Raw genomic sequence first — 19,699 nt, forward strand, 5'->3', positions numbered from 1 at the left:
CTGAAGATGTATGTTCAAGTCATGATTAAAATCCAAGCTGTAGATCTCCATTGTGTTTACTGCACAATATTTTTTGCTCTTTCTTTCTAGTTTTTTTTTTTTCTTATAAACCACATCCTACATTTGTACATTCAGATGGAAAATTCCACCGTGTTGCTTTTGTTGCCAAACTGTAATCGGCATTTAGCCAACAATTAGTTAAATACAGCTTGTTTGTCTTTGTGAGCCTTCCCTTCCTTTGCTTTGAGGTTCGGAGGATGGAGAGAAAGTGCGATTACTGGGAAAGAAGAGCCAGGCTGCGGGGAACGGTGGGCAGAGAACCAGGGAGACAGAGCCCAAGGAACTGCTCAAGTGATGGGGTGACCACGAGATGTGCTGCTGCTGCTGCTCTGAGTCTCTTATCCACAGATGACGGAACATATATGGATTTTCCAGTTTTTCAGTGCTGGGGAGGTAGGGAGAAACAGAGGTTAGAGGTATGGGGGAGGTCCGAGGAGAGACTGGAATGGAGTCCTTCCCTTACACTCCCTGCTCTGATACTTCCACTGGCCAGAAGGGCAGAGTGGAGATGGTGTGTATTTCTCTTTTTATAGGTTACATCTTCTGTAAAAATATAATACTTTAAGCACGTGCCTGCTCCCAGATTAATATAATTAGAGTCAACTTTCAGAGTGCCTACAGCTTTCTGATCTGTGACTTGCAGGTGTGTTGCCCAGGTGGCTAGAGGGGACTTGTACTGGTGTCTGGAGGGGACTTGTACTGCACACTTTAGAGGGCGACCCAGTAATTCTGGTTACAGGCAGCTTTTTTTAGCAGGTATGAAAAGGGACCCTGTTCTTGGGACTAGTTGACCAAGAAACCTTGACATTTGTAGTAACTGTGTTGTAGAGCAAATAAATGTCTTTAAACTACATATTATATCATTGATAGTTAGTCATCCCGTGGGGTTGGATGTTAATTTCTTGACTTTTTCTTTCGATGCCAGATGGAGAGAAACGAACATGAAATTCAGAGCAATAAAATTGTAATTTATATTTATAAAGAGATGAGTAAAGAATAATTTTCATTTAATGGAATTTGTCTTCATTCTGGAGACTTCCTGAATACTTCATCTTAGCTTTAATTAAAGAAAACAGATGTGTAAAAAATTTAATTTGTAATAGCAATAGTAAAAAAAGTTAACATATGTTTATCTTTTTCATTCGACTTTAGATTTTGTGGAAGAGCACTTATCTGTAAACTACTATATACATATGTAGCACGACATAAAGAACAGTATTTCAAGTTAGAGAGATACGTTGCCTTTTTGCCTTATTCTCAACTGCAATTTGAGAACAGTTAGCCACTGAGGTTCAAGATTTAAATGTGAGAACCATATAGAGCCTGTGTAGCTGGTTCGAAGGCTGCTATGCCACACAGCACGCAGGAACTGGACCTCTTCAACTCACAAGATCCTTTCTTTTCCAATACAAAATCTGCCGTTTAGTTTCCGAAGCTTCCCATTTCCTGCTTTTCTTATCAGCAATACTTCTGTTTCCTGAGACAAGCTTAATGCAAGTTAATCTTTTGATCTGTTTGAAAAGATAACTTTGTAATGCAAATAGAACCAGACTCAGTCTTCAACTCAGTTCCCGTCTATTTAGATTTTTACACTAGGCGTCAGACGGACTACTGACTGTCTAGGTGTACTTTGCGAATCCAGACAAGGCAGAGCAGAAATAAGTGCAACTGCAACAATGGAGAATTACAGACCCAACTAGGAAGTGGCAAAATGGAATCCTTGAAAACATTCAAAATATTGTACTATCCTAAAACATGCCTAGTTTAATACAGGTAAATATATACAGATTTTGCTTTACACACAAGTTGTAGCACTGTGGGAGGAGACTTAAACAGATTTAATGCTAAGTTCTGTTCAAGCTTGTGCAGGCTATTACTCACCTAAAATATTAATCTCTGTTGTCAGCTTTAGTTCAAATTACATTTGTTTATTCTTTTGAGAATTTTAGCCAGTCAAGTCAAGCTTAGTTCTAACCTCAAGTCAATCACGTTGTTCCAATTTTAAGCAGCTCCATAAAACTATGGCCTGCCGAGGTGCAAAAATGCTTGCAGTTGTCCTGAGAAAAATCCATAAAAGATATAAGAGTGTGGCTTGTTTTGACAAATTTCAACATGAGTCACGAATACTCAGGATTCTTACACCTTTGAACAAGAATTTTCGAGCTGCATAATTTTGATCCCAAAATACTAGCTCATGTCATGGTATCACCAATAAAATTCTCAGACCTTAAGACATCACTTTCCATAATTAATCACAGAATCATGACCTCTGAAATATAAGAACTGTCTTATTCTCTCTTTACATTTTATACTCCCTGAATAATAGATAAATGTTGAACTGCGGTGTCAGAAAAATGGAGAAATTCTGTTGATATTGTATACGTGGATATATGAAGAATTCTGTTTGCTTCTGCTGATGAAACCTAAGGATCCCAGCTTTGTCAGTTGTCATAGCATTAATGCATATTGCTAGAGATTCATTAGTAATGCAAACTACTCTGAGGCGGATTTTGATAGGAATTTAGTCTCTCTCTGATGCCACTGCACCCAGACCTCAAACCTGGTGTTTCTTAGAATGTGAAAGCAAAAAGCACATGATGTTTTTCATCAAAAGTAAAAAGATCCTGTGAGAAGGGCACATGGTGCACAGAGATTGAATAAAACCATGTCACACTGCAGTCACTGATTCCAGTGCTCTTTGAGATGAACCACGCAGCTCTCTTTATTGCTCTTCTCCAGCTTTGTGGAAGTAAGGTTGCTTTCTTATTCCTATCTAACATATTTTTATTGCATCATGGCAGATATGATCACAATTCACAAGTCTGTTACTGTGTGCTTCAGACAAATTTTAACTGTTCAATCATATCCCCAAGTTAGAAGTAATAATAATGTCTAGGGTTTGGGGTTTTTTTTTAGTGAACTTTTTCTTCAGTGTTTTGCTTGTAGTGCTGCCAAGGTTGTTTCTGCGTTTTTCTGTAATTTCAGTTTTCAAATATGTTGATTCTGAAACTGAACTTCTCTGTGTGTTTTAGCCAACGTGGAAGGAAAGTTTGTGGATTCAACTGTAAAACTTACTGAGAAGATGAAACTGGAATGCATATATCCAAAAAAGGCTGTGATAATCCAGACATCCTGGATGAAACTTAATGTGACTCATAAGGAAAATATAGCTGTCTTGCATCCAATCTATGGCATACATATCGAAGACAAGTACAATGGAAGAATTTATTTTGAAAATGCTTCCAGGGAAGACAAGTCCTTATCCTTCATCAAGAGCACTTTGGAGGATGTTGGTCTTTACTTCTGCTCCATTGTAACTTACCCAGATGGAATTTGGGAAAAGGTAATAGAAATTATTCGGCCAGGTAAGTAAATCTATCTCTGTTTTTTAAACTTTTGATGTAAGAAAAACAGATATCCATCTCAAATGAGGGAGTATCTAGCATTGTAATTTTTCTTTTCAATTATATAGCATGCAGAACTGGAGTGATTTGGAGAAAAGAGCTATATTACTTTGACAAAATGTTAGTTTAAGAGAAGCAGGAAGTAAGGAGGGGAACTGGTGGACACAGACAGGTATCACAGCAGCAATGTAGACAGTAAATTATCCATGGCCCAGCAATGTGCCCTTGTTGCCAAAAAGGCCAATGGAATCCTGGGCTGCATAGGGAAGAGTGTGGCCAGTAGGTCGAGGGAGGTCATTCTCCCCCTCTACTCTGCACTGGTGAGGCCACAACTGGAATACTGTGTCCAGTTTTGGGCTCCCCAGTTCAAGAGGGACAGGGAACTGCTGGAGCAAGTCCAGCAAAGGGCAACTAAGATGATTAAGGGCTTGGAGCATCTGCCTTATGAGGAAAGGCTGAGAGAGCTGGGACTCTTTAGCCTGGAGAAGAGAAGGCTGAGGGGAGACCTTATTATGGCGTACAAGTATCTCAAGGGTGGGTTGAAGGAGGATGGAGCCAGGCTCTTTTCAATGGTTCCCAGTGACAGGATGAGGGGCAATGGGCACAAGTTAGAACACAGGAAGTTCCGTTCAAATACACGGAAAAACTTCTTTACGGTGAGGGTGACAGAGCACTGGCACAGGCTGCCCAGGGAGGTTGTGGAGTCCCCTTCCCTGGAGATTTTCAAGACCCACCTGGATGCAGTCCTGAGTAATGTGCTCTGGGCAATCCTGCTTTAGCAGGGGAGTTGGACTAGATGATCTCTAGAGGTCCCTTCCAACTCTGATAATTCTGTGATTCTGTGATTCTGTGATTCTGTGATGTATGACATGTCAGACTTCAGGTACTAATGGTCATTGCGATGGTAATATTTCCATTGGGAGAAGGTTCTCATAGCATTTCAACAAGCTATAGGATGTCTTCAGAGGATGAAACTGCAACTACCAATGAAATTACATAGATGAACCTTGTAACTACCTATGGAGGATACTGTGTATTTATTGTTATGTTCTATGGTGAGGGTATTCTTGGTCTGAAACTAGGACTGTTTGGTGTTGTTTTTTGTTTTTTGTTTTTTTGTTTTTTTTTTTTTTTTTCCCTAAACCTCTTCTGCGCTTGCTTTTTCAGGAACAAATTAACTATTTAGGAATAGTGTGGCAACAAAAAGGGGGGAAGTAGGGAAGTTTAAATGAAGAAAAAAGGGCTTTTCTTTAAAAAGAGACCTTTTTAAAAATGGAAAAGGGAAGAAGGAAAGAAAAAGATCCAGTTATGCCCGTGTACTTTCTGTGTAGCTGCCCATGTACTCTGCAAAGGCTCTGTAATTGCCTGACCACTCATCCAGTTTGGTTTCCTGTCCAGCTCTATGAGTAGGAGGAGAAAACCCTTTTCTAGTATTTTTCCATGTATGCCTATTCAGCATTGGTCAACTGACAACTCTGGTGCAAATTACCAAGCTTTTCTGATAGAAATCCTTAGAAGATCATTATGTACACATGATAGAATAACCTTCAAAAGGTAACTAGTTTTGGTTGTTGGTTGGTTGATTTGATATTGTGAACGTAGAAATAATCTGTTCCTCTTTCCCATACTCCAGAGTGAAAATAGACTTCATTCAATATTTTATTGTATTTCACAGCTAGGAAAGAATGAGTTGAAAGGAAAATTTAGTATCTACCCTTTAAAGGACCAGAAGATAAAAATAACTGTTCTTTTCCTAGCCTGATCCTTCTGAGTCTTCTTTTTAACCGTATTTTATCCACACTTCTGTTATTTCAATGTTACAATGAAACAGTGGACCTGACTCCTGTAGGATATATCTAAACTTCGGAAGTGCAAGGTATATTGTTCCTGTCTTCACCACTGAAGATTTTTAAAATGTGATTTTAGCCAGCGCATTTGTTGATGGCATTGATGAAATAGGAATCCCAACCTGCCTTCCTATCTGCTAGCTTTTTATTAGCAGACATCGCTGCTCATCAGTGCAGAAATTAACCCACGCACAAGTTATTTCCCTGACTTTGACAAAAAAAAGAAATACTGTCTCCCTTAGATTGTGTAGCTAGATAAGATAGTTTGAACCTGAAATTATTTTCCCCATTGTGGCCCATTGGCATTGCAGTACAATTCACAGTCATTCACACGTAGAGAGAATGTCCTACTAGTGAAAGAGTTGAGCGGGGTCCCTCAGGGCAGGCTGGCAGTCCAGGTCAGAGTTCCTCAACTGTGATTCTTTTAGGGTCATCTGTGAATGCTTGCTTTGCTCTGGGGTCTTTTTTATTATGTAAGGAATAATATAACTGAAGTAGTAACTCCCTAGTTTCTTTTTCTCTGGCAGTCCTTTTAGTGCACAATAACTGTATGTAATACTGTATCTGTAACTGTAATAATGTAAATGTAACTGTAGACATTAGCAACACACTTTTTGATTGCATTCAAATAAGCCAAGATCTGGAAATTCAGGTTGTTGTTTACAAGAAGGAACAGTCAAACTAGATCTCTTACATGGTTTTGTCCAACCTGAGTCGTGGGAGTGCTGAGCCCGTATTCACAGTGGGTTCATTTTCTGTAAAATCCTAAAAGTTAGATGCAGTAGTGAACTGCAAGCTCATTTAGTCCTTTTCCTGGCCAAGGCAGTAACGATCTCATCTATTTGTTCCTGGATGTACTGGCTAGGGTTAATGTGAAATGATGAGAGAGACAAGGCAGTCACTTTCATGTGGGATGTTACCCTTCGGTCCAATCCACTTACAGATTTCAGCACCCTGTAAACCGCACCATGTGGGATTCAGTATTCTCAGGGTGTAGGATTTCTCTCTTGCTTTGAGCATGTTAAAACACAAAGCTAAACCAACAGCAACCCCCCTATTTTTCAAGTATATCAGCTTAATCCTCCTACGGAGGGAGATAATAATGTTGAATAGAAATTAATCCTTTTCCATTTAAAGAATCAAGGTTTCTGAGAACAGGAACAGTCAATCCTGTTCAGCACTTGATAGATGTGTATAAGCATGATCTCTATATACACTGATCTGAAGAGAATGAGGTATACCACCAGTGAAGATAAATTACTACTACTTCAATCTGTACTGCAAATTAAACATTATTAAAACCTGAGTTTAGAGAATGTATTTATTTATGTAGTAGTTACAGTAAAACTGTTATCAGTTAGGTTTTATCTTACTTTGCTCGCACCTTCATCAGTACTAATATTTTAAACTCCCTGGATGACATCTTGCTTTGATTAAATCAACAGTAAACTTCAAAGTCACTTCCTTGCAGCTGGTATTATAGCTTCCTGCTGACACTAGATATGTAATTTTTCTTCTTTGTTGTCCAACCTGTAAAATTAGGACACTGATGTTCATCTTTAATTTTTTTTTTTTTTATTCTGCACTAGGGAAGAAGCTTTGAGAAAGCTCAGTGTTAGTCTTATAATTTCACTGCACACAGATCTTGTTCTATAGGATTAATACAAACAAATAGTTGAGATCCTAGAAAATGAAGTATTTTTTAAGGAATCTAATATTCTCTGCTATAAAGAAATCTTGCCAACATACTGGAAAGATCATTTTATTGGTAATTAAAACTTTTTTTCAATTACGTTGCTTTCTTTGGTTGGGATTTAAGATTTATTGATTCCCAATAAACATTACTTTTCTAAAAGCATTAATTTACTCACACTACCCCAGACAAATAAACAACTCACTGCAAAATCCATTTATTCTGTGTATAACAGTTAATCAACAAACATTTAATAGACTTTTCCTTTTTTAAGGAATTCCATAATGCCTAATGCTTTGCAATTTATGGTTTTAGTTTTAAAGATTAGTTGGCTAAGCTAAAGTGGTATCTGTCTTTAAATAGATGCAACTTTGTGGTCACATAATATTCAATGTGAAACTTAAGCTTGCTCTAGTAAATTGGCACAAATGAAATTTAATTGACATTATTAAGATTTTTGTGTCAATCAAAACTGAAGCCTGGTTTATAATTTAATTTGCACTACCAGGGCATTGAAAATGGTCAGGATTTACCTATACTGACCTGTTACTGTAGGACCCAGAGACACTTCTGCACCAAATTAAGTAGGTAAGTATGCCACTGAGGAATCTGCAGTGTATACCTCAATGAAAGCTGGCAACAGAATATACATCTAGAATGTATGATCGGCTTTTAGCATTTCCATTGAATGGAAATAGCAGAAATAAAGAGAAATAATTCCATATGGCATTATGCTCATGATGGAGAATCTTAACTAGACTAAAGTATAAGGCAATATGTTCTTCACATGGCAATCATACCTACTAGCAATTACATAAATTTGGACAAAATATCTTGGATTAACTTTTGCTGGCTTGCAAAACAATGAGTGTTTCTTCACTCAAACTGTTCAAAGTTGCTCTAGTCCTTCATTTGTGGTAATCGATAGAGGTCATGAGTCTGATTCTGCTTTCCCATGTGCTTTGTGTAATTTTTTTAAACTACAAATACAAAGTGAATAAAATTGTATGATTCTGACTTGTCAACATTTTTCATTTGCATAGCTTGAAGCCTCAAGTGCTGATGCTTAATGAGTGAATATTTCAAGTACAGTCTAACGGTTACAGTAGTGTCACTACATCCAGCAACTTAAGAGTCAACAAGACTCTGACACTACAAGATCAAGCAGTTTAAAAAGCTTGGGGATCATAACTTGCTTTTTTAAACAAAAACACAGAAAGGGAAGAAAGAAGTCAAGTATTTGAAAAGCATTAAGCATGGGGGTTTTTTATTAGTATTTTGATAATATCCTTATTTCTTTCCCTTTAGAGTAAAGGCATCTTTATAAATAAAAAGTCCACTGTGGTTACACTCTTTCATATGTGATTAAAGATGTTGTTGAGTGAATAAAAGATCACAACAGATTTGCAGTCTATGAAGTGGCAAAGTAATACTGGAGAAACTCTATTTAGGACTCTGCTCCTGGTTTAGTCTCTGGTAGCAAAAGAATAGTTCACCCCATCATGGTCTGGGTGGCATGAACACAATTCTTTTTCAATAAGGGAAAAAAGTTTAAAAACAATGAATCCCAAACCAAAAAAGATTAATCTTGGATAAGCAATGGCTGAGCTGTCATAAGGATCCAAGATCCCAGGAGACAGAGTAGGTTATAGCTCTCATTACAGAAGTCTTTTCTTGGTGTACCATCCTCACTACATCACTGGCAGATGGAAGACCCTAGAAGTGGTGATAAATCACCACTTATCTAAAATTTTTGATATTATTATTGTAATAATTGATTTTTTTTTCATTAGATGTTGTCTCAGCTTAGTCCTGGGGCTATATCAGGGATGTTAGGACATATTTTGTTCTTTTTGCCTTAAGTTTTGGCTAAAGATTTCCTATGACATCTATGAAATAGGTGAGAAAGAACTCTTGCAGACTGCACAATGTTATCCATGCTTTCTTTATTGGCAATTACAGAAACATACTGACAGAAAAGCAGTAATACTCGGGATATTATATTGGAAACTTCACAAGTTATGTAGCTACAGGAGGCATTCTTACAAGTGGATACAGTGCTGAAATTCTGTACCATAACTGAGAAGAACTTGAGAGTGTGTTCTGCCATGGTTACACAAGAATATATTGGCAAAGGATAGTCTAGTTATGCCACAGGAAGATTTTTGCCAGCTGGGTGAATCTGTTGCTTCTTTTTTTCCTGTTGTGTGAACATATATCCAACAGTTTTCAGAACTGAACTCAAGGGATTTTTTCCCTTAATGTTCCCACAGTTTATGAGTCACAACTACTCCTGCACTAAGCAAACAAAACTCATACTTTCAGGGAAAACTCCCTGTACATTTTTTGCTAAGATGTATTGATTATGTAGGAATAGTCAGTAGTTTTATTTCAACATTCTTCATGAACAGTTTAAGGATGATCTGTAGTTTCTTATACACAGTGCTTAGACACGTATGTCTGAAGACTGATTTTGAGTGCAATATAAAATGTGAGGAGCAGAGAGTGAAGTTACTACTAACAGAAGAAGCATTGGTGTTGGAGACATCACACAGGAATGGTTGATCATCAAAAAGATGCTATTTCATACGCTTGCTGCCTGGAAGAGAAAGTATTTGAAGCTGCAGGTGTTGTAATTTTACCTTCAAATGAAAGAGTGCTGAGAGCAGTCTACTCGGTCAGTCTACTGGGCAGGTGTGTATGGAGGTGCATGTTAACTGTCATCCCAGTTCGCCACTCAAAACACAGTACGTGGCTGTATTGTCTTGCCAGTTGCCAGGCATGTACATAACGACAGCAAAGAAGCAGCAGGAATTCTGCAAACTTGCTTGCTTGCTTGCTTTTCCTTCCTTCCTTTCTTTCTTCCTTTCTTCCTTCCTTTCTTCCTTTCTTCCTTTCTTCCTTCCTTTCTTCCTTTCTTCCTTTCTCTCTTTCTCCTCTCTTTCTTTCTCTCTTTCTCTCTTCCTTTCTTCCTTTCTTTCATTAATGATAAACTTTTGCTAAGAAATATGTACAGATATTTCCAGTCTCTAGGACTTTGGAATGGATACTTGGATGACTTTAATTTACAAAGGAATTGGAAGAGGTATTGGCAAAATTCTATTTTTTCTTCATACTATATTCTTCTTGCTTTTCTGTTGTTTTTTTTTTTTTCCAGATCTTTGCTTCCCTATGGCCACTTGAGACATGATCCATTTCTTTACTTGATCCTTTTCCAGAGCTGTCTTCAGTGTTTTGGTTCTTCTCTCTTCAATTAAATCCATCAGTACAACAGTTACTCATCTTTGAAGGGATATTTTGAAGTCTGAATGAAGTATCAATTCACAGTAAAAGTGATTAAAGAATTAATCTGGCCTCTTCATCATTTATTCAACAGAAATTAAGGTCTGGTGTTGTCATCCTGTCATGTATATCTGCCTTTAAGTTTGTAGTTTTGTCTGTTCTTTTTCAGCCATTCTTGACTCCACGAAGCATTGCCAGGAAGATATAACAACAGAAAAGGTTAAGACAAGATCAATAGACAAATACTTGGTTCAAAATATTATTTTCATTAATATCTGTACATCAAGATCTTGAGAATTCTACAAATCTGAAGTGTATTTCTGTCTTGTTCCCAACCTGATTATTATAAATTACTGATAATTTACATTTAAAATGTCTTCTAGGTTCAATACTTTGTTGAACTTAATGGGTTTAATTTAGCCTTCCTATATAGACACTACATAGTACAACTTTTTTCCTATCGCACTCTCATACCTGTGATGATACATGATGTGCTATTACTACTTGTTTATAGCTTCGTATTGTCATTGCCCATAATGATAATCCTGCTCTTTTCTGTCTTGCCCTTATGAAAGAATGAGGCATGTCTTTGTCAGTTGCAGTTCAGTGCAATACTTTTCACATTACCAGACCGCTATATTGATGCCTCCTACGCAACTACAAACCATCCTCTGATTCATTCTGCCTTGAGAAGTACTGATAAGTACGTCTGGCTTTTCATGCTTCACACATCCTCCTAAACCACTTGGCTTTATTAATAGTTAGTTCTCTAGGTTGCGTTGCATCAATATGTGGCAATCCCTGAATTAAGGCCTTTAAGCTTCCATTGAAGTACATAATTAGGATATTGATAATTTAAAAGTTAACAGAAACAGAGGTGATGATTGAGTGTAGACAAAAACTGTCTTAGAGGCAAAGTAAATCAACTTGTGAAGAGCTTTGTGATGCAGAACTCAATCAGTTAAAGTTGGATCAACAATCTTAAAATATATGATGGACAAATTTACAATGCAAATTTAACTTAAAATATAGAATACAATAAACATCATTAGAGAGATCACAACCTGATGTTTTTATAGTCCCGTACACCCTGACTTCGCTACACATCTAGACAGAAAGTCAAAAGTCTTCAGCAGTGAAGAACTATGTGATATATAATCTGCTTAAATGAAAACTGGCCTTTATGGAACAGCAGTGTTTATGTTTATTTACATAAAGAGTGAACATAGTAAAAATTACCTGGAATATTTTTGTCCTGTGATTGGTTATTTGCCTTTCAAAACTGTTGAATTCTAACATGAATTTCTGTATATTACGGAACTTACGTTTCTTTTCTCAGAAGTTTATTTCAGTTAGATGTTAGAATAGTACTAGTTTGACTTAAAAATTCCTGTGCTATGCTCTGAATAGAATGGGAAATATTCTTTTGATGTTCATAGTGACTTTTGCATGCATAATGTGAATTATGCAGAGTTGCATAATTAGTTGTTTTCTTTTTTTTTCTGTTATATGACTGGATTAGTTTTTTTTCTTCAATTCATGGATAAATGTGTGTTTCTGTCAATCAGTGACAATGGACCATTTGGTCAGGGGGTATGTTTTGCTAGCAACTCTGAACAAGAATGGAAGTTCATTAATAGAGTATTTAAATGCCAGATGTACCGTGAAGTACTCCCATATTTTAAATAGAGTGATCAACCTCTTCTGTGATAGCAGAGACAGAGCTTTGCTATTCTTAGCTAGTGTGATGATATCCATGCCACTCAGCACTTACTTCTATATTAATGTTCTCTGCCTGCCAAAAGCAGCACGTTGCATAGATTTTTTTTTCAAGTCCCTATCCACCTGAAATAGCTTGCTTTCTATTTATCTCTGTCTCAATTTAGAATGTGATTCATAGGTCTACAGTGAAAAATTATCAGCCCTTTAAAGCACATGGAAGCAAGAACTAATCCTGAGGGACCTTCATTCTTCGGCTCTTAGACTCTGAGCTCCCCAGAGCAAGAACTATCTCTGTATCTTACACAGTGTCAACCACCGTTGTCAGCACCTAATTAAAAAGCAAGAGGATGGAGGAAAGCGAAGCTGCCTTTTTCACGCCTCTGCTGTGATTATTGACCTGTTAAATGCTGCTTTTCTTACTTTTTATTTCCTGTGACAAACTACAGATTGGATGCTCCTTCAGTAGCAAAGGCCAGGGGAAAAAGCCCGAACCGGCCCTGTTGGGAGCAGAGCAGATATCTCCTCTTCCTTTCTGAAGGAAAAGCTTAGATCAAAAGGAATTATAGAATTGTGGAAAACTCAGGCTGGAAGAGACATTCCAAATTAATCTCATCCATCTCTGTGTTCTGAGGCAGGATAAGCATATCTGTATCATCTCTGACCGATTCCCATGTTGGAAGTGCATGCATAATACTCTTGTGTAGTTATTCTAGTGCTTAACCAGCCTTACAAGGAGATCTTTTTTCCATTATAGCTAACCTAGATATCTCTTGTTTAATACTGAGTTTATTCACTGTAGTCCTTTGAAAACGGAGGAAGGCTCTCATGTTGCCAGCCTTCAGTCATCCCACTGGATGAAATAAACACAGTTCTTTCAATTTTCTTCTTAGTTCATGATTTCTAAATCATTTGTGTTCTCATCACAATTTTCTTCAGTTTATATATAACTTTATTAAAAAAAGATAGATGATAGAATGAAACACCATGTTCCATCTAAGGTCTTACTATTGCTTAAAGAAGCAGAATAATGCCTCCTTTGTCTTGTATATGACTTTGTTGACATACCTGAGAAAATGTGTCTTTTGGAAACAGACAACATGATAACATTTTTGATTCTATTTGGCTAGCAATCAGAGCATCCAGATCCTTTTATTCAGCACTGGGGATTTTTTCACTCCCCCCCACCCCCCCAACCCTTTTTTTCTTTTTACTCCTTACCATTTTGAATGTTCAGTTAGTTACTAAGAATAATGATGCTGTTATGTACTCTTGGTTACTTCGTTTGCATCAAAATATGCTATGTTAAGGAAAAAATGGTAACATTCAGTACCCATGAGGACTGCTGTGTTTTTACCAAAGTAAGATAAAATTAGAAGGATTGTTTTACAAGTTCCCTATGAGCATTGTTTTGATGAACGTGCATTACATGTCAGCTGGATACTATAGCTATTAACTAATTTACTGTCTTGTGATAATTTGGGGATGACTCTTACTTCTCATCTGTTCATCTGCTGACCCAACCTGCTGCCCGGGGAGGTTTGCTGCTTGCCATGGTAGACTCTAGGATGCTGCAGAGAGACTGCCAAGGGTTGCCCACTCCTCAAACTCCTAACCCCTGCTGCTTTTCCTCACGCACACCAAAGATGAGCCTGGAGCACAGCAGGCATGACTACATGGTGCTGGAGGTGGTGGTCAAGGACATGGGTGGCTTAGTTGGTGTCTCCTTGATCCTGCTGAAGAATGGAAAAACCCTGGGAAGAGAGGGCAGACTCTTTGGGTCAAGATCCAATTGCACTGCTGGTGTCAACAACAAGGTGTTACCTTTTGTCACCATGGACCCTTTTTGATGATCAATGACTGCTAGGAAGAGACAGAATCCACCTGGGCACATGGGGAAGAAGCATTCTTGCCAACAGACTGGTGAGGGGAGCTTTAACATGAAAGTGAGATGATAACCTACAAATGAGCAAGGAAGTGGACTGGGTTGACAAGCAAATGGTGTGGGATTAGACGGACAGGGAACATCCTGAAAACAACAGATCAGGGCACAAGGGTGACCATTACAAGTGTGTCCACACAAATAAGAAAATGCTGAGGGGACATATTGTGGGGAAGCTCTCATACCTTTTCTGGGAAATCAACACAACTGGATGACCATATGTACACCGGCAAACACAGTGTGGGCAACAAACAAGGAATTAGAGCTTTACATGCACTTGCAGGGCTCTGATCTCATTGGGATCACAAAGGCATGGTGGGATGGCTCACATGACTGGAATGCTGCAATAGCTGTGTACTGTCTCTTTGGGATCAACAGGTGGGGATGACAGGGGAGGAAAGTTGCCCTTTACGTGAGAGACCAGTGAGAATGTGGGAAGTTCTTCCTAGGGATGGATGATGAGCCAGACGAGAGTTTATGTGTTAGGATTAGAACACAGAAAAACAGGTGATGTTGTGGTGAGCGTCTGCTATTGACTGCCTGATCAGGGTGATCAGGCCTGATGGAGATGAAGCCTCCGTCAGACAACTGGAAGAATCTTCACATTCTCTGGTCCTCATGGGAGAGTTCAACCACCTGTTGTCATCTGTGGAGGAGCGACACAACAGGGCATAGTCAGTCTGGGAGGTTCCTGGACTGCATTGATGAGAACTTCCTTATTCATATGATTAAACAACTGAAGAGAGGATGCAGTCAGTTCGACATCAGGCTTATAGGGAAGGAAGAACTTGGGGCTGTTAAGATCAGGGGCAACCTTGGCTGCATAGTGATGTTCATGAACCCAAGAGAAGGGAATAAAAGCAAAAAACCCAGGATCTGGGCTTCAGAAGAGCAGAATTTGGCTTGTTCGGAGATCTGCTTGGACCAATCCCAAGGGTGATGGAGAAAAAAAATTCAAGCAAAACCTTCTCCAATGGTCCATCAAGACAAGCAGGAAATAAGTGAAATGCCAGAAGGCCTGCATGGATGAACAAGAAGGTCCTGACTAAACTCAAATATAAAAAGGAAGCATAGATGAGATGGAAGCAGGGGCAGTTGACCTGGAAGGAACCTTGAAACACTGTCCAGGTATGAATGGGCTAGAAAAGCCAAATCTGACCTGGAGTTGAATCTGGTGGGTTAAAAGGATTTATTGGTTTTGGGTTTTTGCAAATATTCTCCCACTTCTATAAAATGAAAATACTTCATCTTCTCAGCTGCTATTCCCTAATCCTATGCCACTGCAGCAACCACTGTGAACTTCAACTTAACTGAAGTATGGTATTATCTCTAGTATTACCCATAACTGCTGTGGCACCCAGTAGTTAAAACCAGATCCAAGATTTTCATGACTTGGTCTTTTGTTTCTCAAAGTGTAAATGTGATTGATGGAATTTTGGTTTAATGGGATTTTGAAATCATTACAGGATGCGATCGCAGGGGAAAATGGGAAGTGCACAGTGACAGCTTTAAAATATTCAAAATTAAGGAGATAGTACAGACTAGCACAGATTGAATAATATTTTATTTGGGGAAATACATGTTAGGTTATGGAATGAACAGGGGTAGGTGAAAAGCAGAGAGTAAAAGGAATTACAGATTTAGATAGTTACACTTCCAAATGCTCTAAAAGAAATCCCTCAGAGGTGATTAATATTTTAAGTTATGAAATTTCCCCGTCTGCTGAAACCTCTTTCTACTGCTTATGTTTCTAATGATGAACTTTTCTATCAACCGGCCTGTCAGACAGGAATATAATTTATAACTTAATAAGGACAAAATGAAATTGAAAGGAAACATTTTGTAAAAAATACTGATGATATATAGATTTCTTACATTTTCTTACCTGCTACCAAGCTGCATAGCAAACTTATAATGAAATAAACTGTATCTTTCCTTCTTCTCCAACATATAAAGCAATCCATTACAAGTAATATCTAGGATCTGAGATGCAGGGCAGCAATACCCCCCAACATGTCCTCATGCTGCACTCCTGGGCACTATAATGCTGCCGGACAGCACAGGTGTGTACCCTGTCCATTGCCTTGGCACCCTTGGCTTCCCTCCTGAGAAACATTGGTGCAAATAGTTGTCCTTCGGAGCTAGTTTGATTTTTCACATCCTTTCCCTTCCCCTTTCCCCTGCCTTTTTTCTTCTCTGTGGCTTAAAACATGACATCCTCTGCTCTGCCTGAAGCGTGACCCTCAGGAGCCTCATGGAAGATATGATCAGGTGGGCACAAATGCACACACACGCACACGTATGGTGACATGTGGTTTCTCAGTATAGCATTTCTCTTCATCCACTGTCGGACAATATGGATCATTAACAATAGGTGAAGGCTGAGCATGGTGTCCGCTGTCACTCCACCTCTCTGCTCATTGAACTCCTATTGCTGGTAAAATTCCCTTCATCCTGAGGTGATGAAATACCTGCAGAGGATGAAACTGAAATTCTGACCTCTTATATTTTCAAGACTCTCCTGCAGATGAATCCTGGCATAGTGTTTATATGTTTTTATCAGATAACTTCTTCCCCAACAACCCCATTCTCCTTGCTGAATGTTCATGAATGTTTATACCTGAAGAGAGGGTGATTTTCTCATTCTTATTAGCACTGTACTCTTTCTCCATCCCTCTCTTTGGATTCTCCTGTTCCTTGCACTCTCGGTAACTAAAGTTCCATTTAAAAGAGTAAAATAACAGCAAAGAGCAGTGGAATATGCATAAACAAACAGAAGGTGACAAGTGAATTAAAATTGCATGCAAAGTTTTTATAATATCATGCAGCATTAATAACTGGTACAGATTGTCACAATATAACTTAATGTATATTTAAAGGGATGTTTTAAAGGTATAGGAGCATGAAAATGCTTTCATTTTAACTTTTATGATCCAAAGAGTTGCAATTAGAAAAATACATCCTTTTCAAACACCACACTAGTGTTGGTTTCTGAGTCTGATGGTAGAACTGGTGTCAGTAACTCATTAGAAATTAAGATCTTTATTGTTCCAACTTTTTTAATAGCTACACATCCCTATTTTCCTGTCTCATCCAAAAAAGAACAAAACCATTTTATTTAGAAACTCAACAAAATTGCATGGAATGTGCTAATACAGTTGGAAGACATTAGTTTGGGAGCTAAATATAATTCCATATTTAGCCTATTCAGGAAGGGTGAAGGGATCAGTCTTGAAGTATTTTCTCATCTGAAAGTTGATTTTCTTGGTGAAAAGAAAAGCCCCGGAGGTAGTTCATCTTCATAAAATTTTAAGCTTCCTTTTCATCTGCAATTTATTTTCCCACTTTTTATAAGCAGAGGAAGAAGATTGTGCTTTTATGCGGAGCTCCAGTAAACCAAGTGGGACCTGGGAACTTGTGTCTGCTGAAGAGCTAAGTTAGCTTTGCAGTTTTGAAAAATACGCTAAGGTCATTAGTTGTTTCTGATGAGGAGCATTACTTCCTAAGGGCAGCTACTTCGGAGCTAACTCTGTTACCATCAGTCTGAGCAGTACAAACTTGTCCTGACCTTGCGGTACTTGGGAGGACGTGGAAAATATCTGTGAGCTGGGATGGCTGAGGGTGGGGTGGGGTGGAGTGGACTCCCCACGTTTCTTGCTGGGCAGTGTGTGCATCTGCCCGCAGCAGCTGATGCAACTCTCTGTTAGCACTTAACATCTGCTAAGCTTCAGCAGAGATGCAGAAACATGCAAAGCCAGAGGTGTGTTTCTATGCATTTTATTTTACTGTGCTGAATTTTGCTTTTCTGAAGTTCCGGAACTGATGTTGAATTATGAATTTTATTTCCTTTGTATATGGTTTTAAGAGGTATGCATGACATTTCTGTGTAGTCCGGAGTGAAACTCTGCAACTTGTGTAAGATTATAAATCTGCAGTGAACAGTAATTAAAATGTCACAGATACTTACTTTAAAAATTAATAATGTAGCTGAAAACAAGTCCAGGGATCTAAGGAAATTTCCTTTGAAGCAACAAAACCAGCTAATCCTATTGAGACTAAAAGGATGACAGGAGCCAAAAAGTATAAAGACTTTACCCAAAAGAATGGGGTCCAAACTTTTACATGACATTGATTTCAATTTTTACTTGCTTATAGCAAAGGGACTGGGGTGGGGGCGGGTGGCGGGGAAGATTATACCATTATTTTATTTTCCCTCCAAACAGAATTTTTTAATTTCAACAATTTCCCTGCCACAGATTTTCATTTTAGTTGCTTGATCCTTTAAATCCTGGGAAGTTAGTTTACACTGTTATATACCTCTGTATTTCTGAGATTTGCTTTCCAAGAAAAATTCTGAAAGATTACATTTTTGAAAATAGGAAGGCTTACATTTCTTCTCCTTTATATGTCTCATTGCCCTAAAGCCAATAGAAAAAAAGCGTAACTGCAAGATATGATGAGATAACATTATGCCAAAAGAGATGTGGGGAGGATATCAAATACAGAGCACTTCTTGACTAAGCAGAGGCAAGTGCACGTACCATGAGTAGCTCCCACCTCCTCCTACTTTCTGTCCAGGAGGAAGATGACGTGGCCATGGCAGCGGGCAGAGCAGGCAACAGTGGCAGTGGCCGGCATGAGCAGAGGGCAGGGGAAGTCTTTTTTTTTTTTTTTTTTTCCCAGCATTTCTGAAATTTTCACACAGGGTGTGTCACCTTGGGTTGTGCGTGCGTGTGGGTGAAGGTACGTGGGTGTGCCGTAGAAGTATTTCTCAAAGCGGGAGGTTCTCAGCCCACACGTACCAGTCTGAAAGCAAAGAAACTGTGTGCAGAAAGGTGCTAAATAAAGTAAGTAAGTGATTGAACAGAGGAGAGGGAGGATGAAAGAACTATGCTGATGCTGGTGTCAAAATAAAATGGGACAATTGCTTAAAACAAAAGCCTGGAACACTTCAATGTACTTGGAAGATTTAATTAGAACTACGTAGGCCTGATTCTCCACTGTATGTGCCTTACATAATCATTTAAGTTTTGCAAGGTATCTTATTGTAAGAAGGGGAGCGATTGACATCTTTCATCAAGAGTGAAAGTACCTGAATATTGCTGCATATTGTCAAGTAAAATACACATGCAATGCAAAAAAATGAAATGTGTCATGATGTCTGTGTTTGAAAATGGTTATGACAGAATGTGCAGCGGCTGAGAATCTCAAAACTCTTTCACTTTTAATTTGGCTGCTTGTACATAGTTCTCACTATTAACATATTGTTTATTATTTGTATACCAGCAAATTACACAAATATATCAAGATTTGTACGTGGAAATTCTTCACTGAAGTTCAGGGCAACTTTAGCTTTGTCATGTACCTGTTACAGTATACTATCGTATGTTGTAGTATTATGTATTATTGGGAAACTGTGATATATATTTTTGTCAAATACAACATACAAAGTTAACTAGCAAATTTTACGACAGAAGGGATTTTCATTATTTTGATGGAAAACATTTTATTTTCTTGTTCCCAGTTCACCATATGTATAATGTATACTTTTCTAGCAAATGTGCAGCAGGGCAGCAGGCTTTTTTTTTATGCAGTCCTGGTTCTGCCCTTTGGGTCAGGTGGGAATCCTCTGGAAGGTGGGAGGTATCATCATCATACATGTAATTTCCTTAATAAGCATGTTTAGATAAGAGAAACACCTGGAGTTCAGGATAACATTGGCATGAAATGAATAGGACAACAAGGATGGACC

General features: G+C 38.4%; 1 protein-coding gene across 1 annotated transcript in view; it reads left to right on the top strand.

Moving 5' to 3' along the window:
- Positions 1-408: 408 nt before the first annotated feature.
- CD226 (CD226 molecule) overlaps positions 409-19,699 on the top strand; it is a gene marked incomplete at both ends in the record, with an annotated part of 31,861 nt that continues 12,570 nt past the window's right edge. Inside the window, 2 exons of the mRNA XM_082499210.1 lie at positions 409-469; positions 3,093-3,425. Of these exons, the coding sequence (XP_082355336.1) occupies positions 409-469; positions 3,093-3,425 (394 nt within the window). The remainder of the gene's footprint in view (positions 470-3,092; positions 3,426-19,699) is intronic.

Source organism: Vanellus vanellus, assembly GCF_965231255.1.
Source record: "Vanellus vanellus genome assembly, chromosome: 2".
NCBI lineage: Eukaryota > Metazoa > Chordata > Aves > Charadriiformes > Charadriidae > Vanellus > Vanellus vanellus.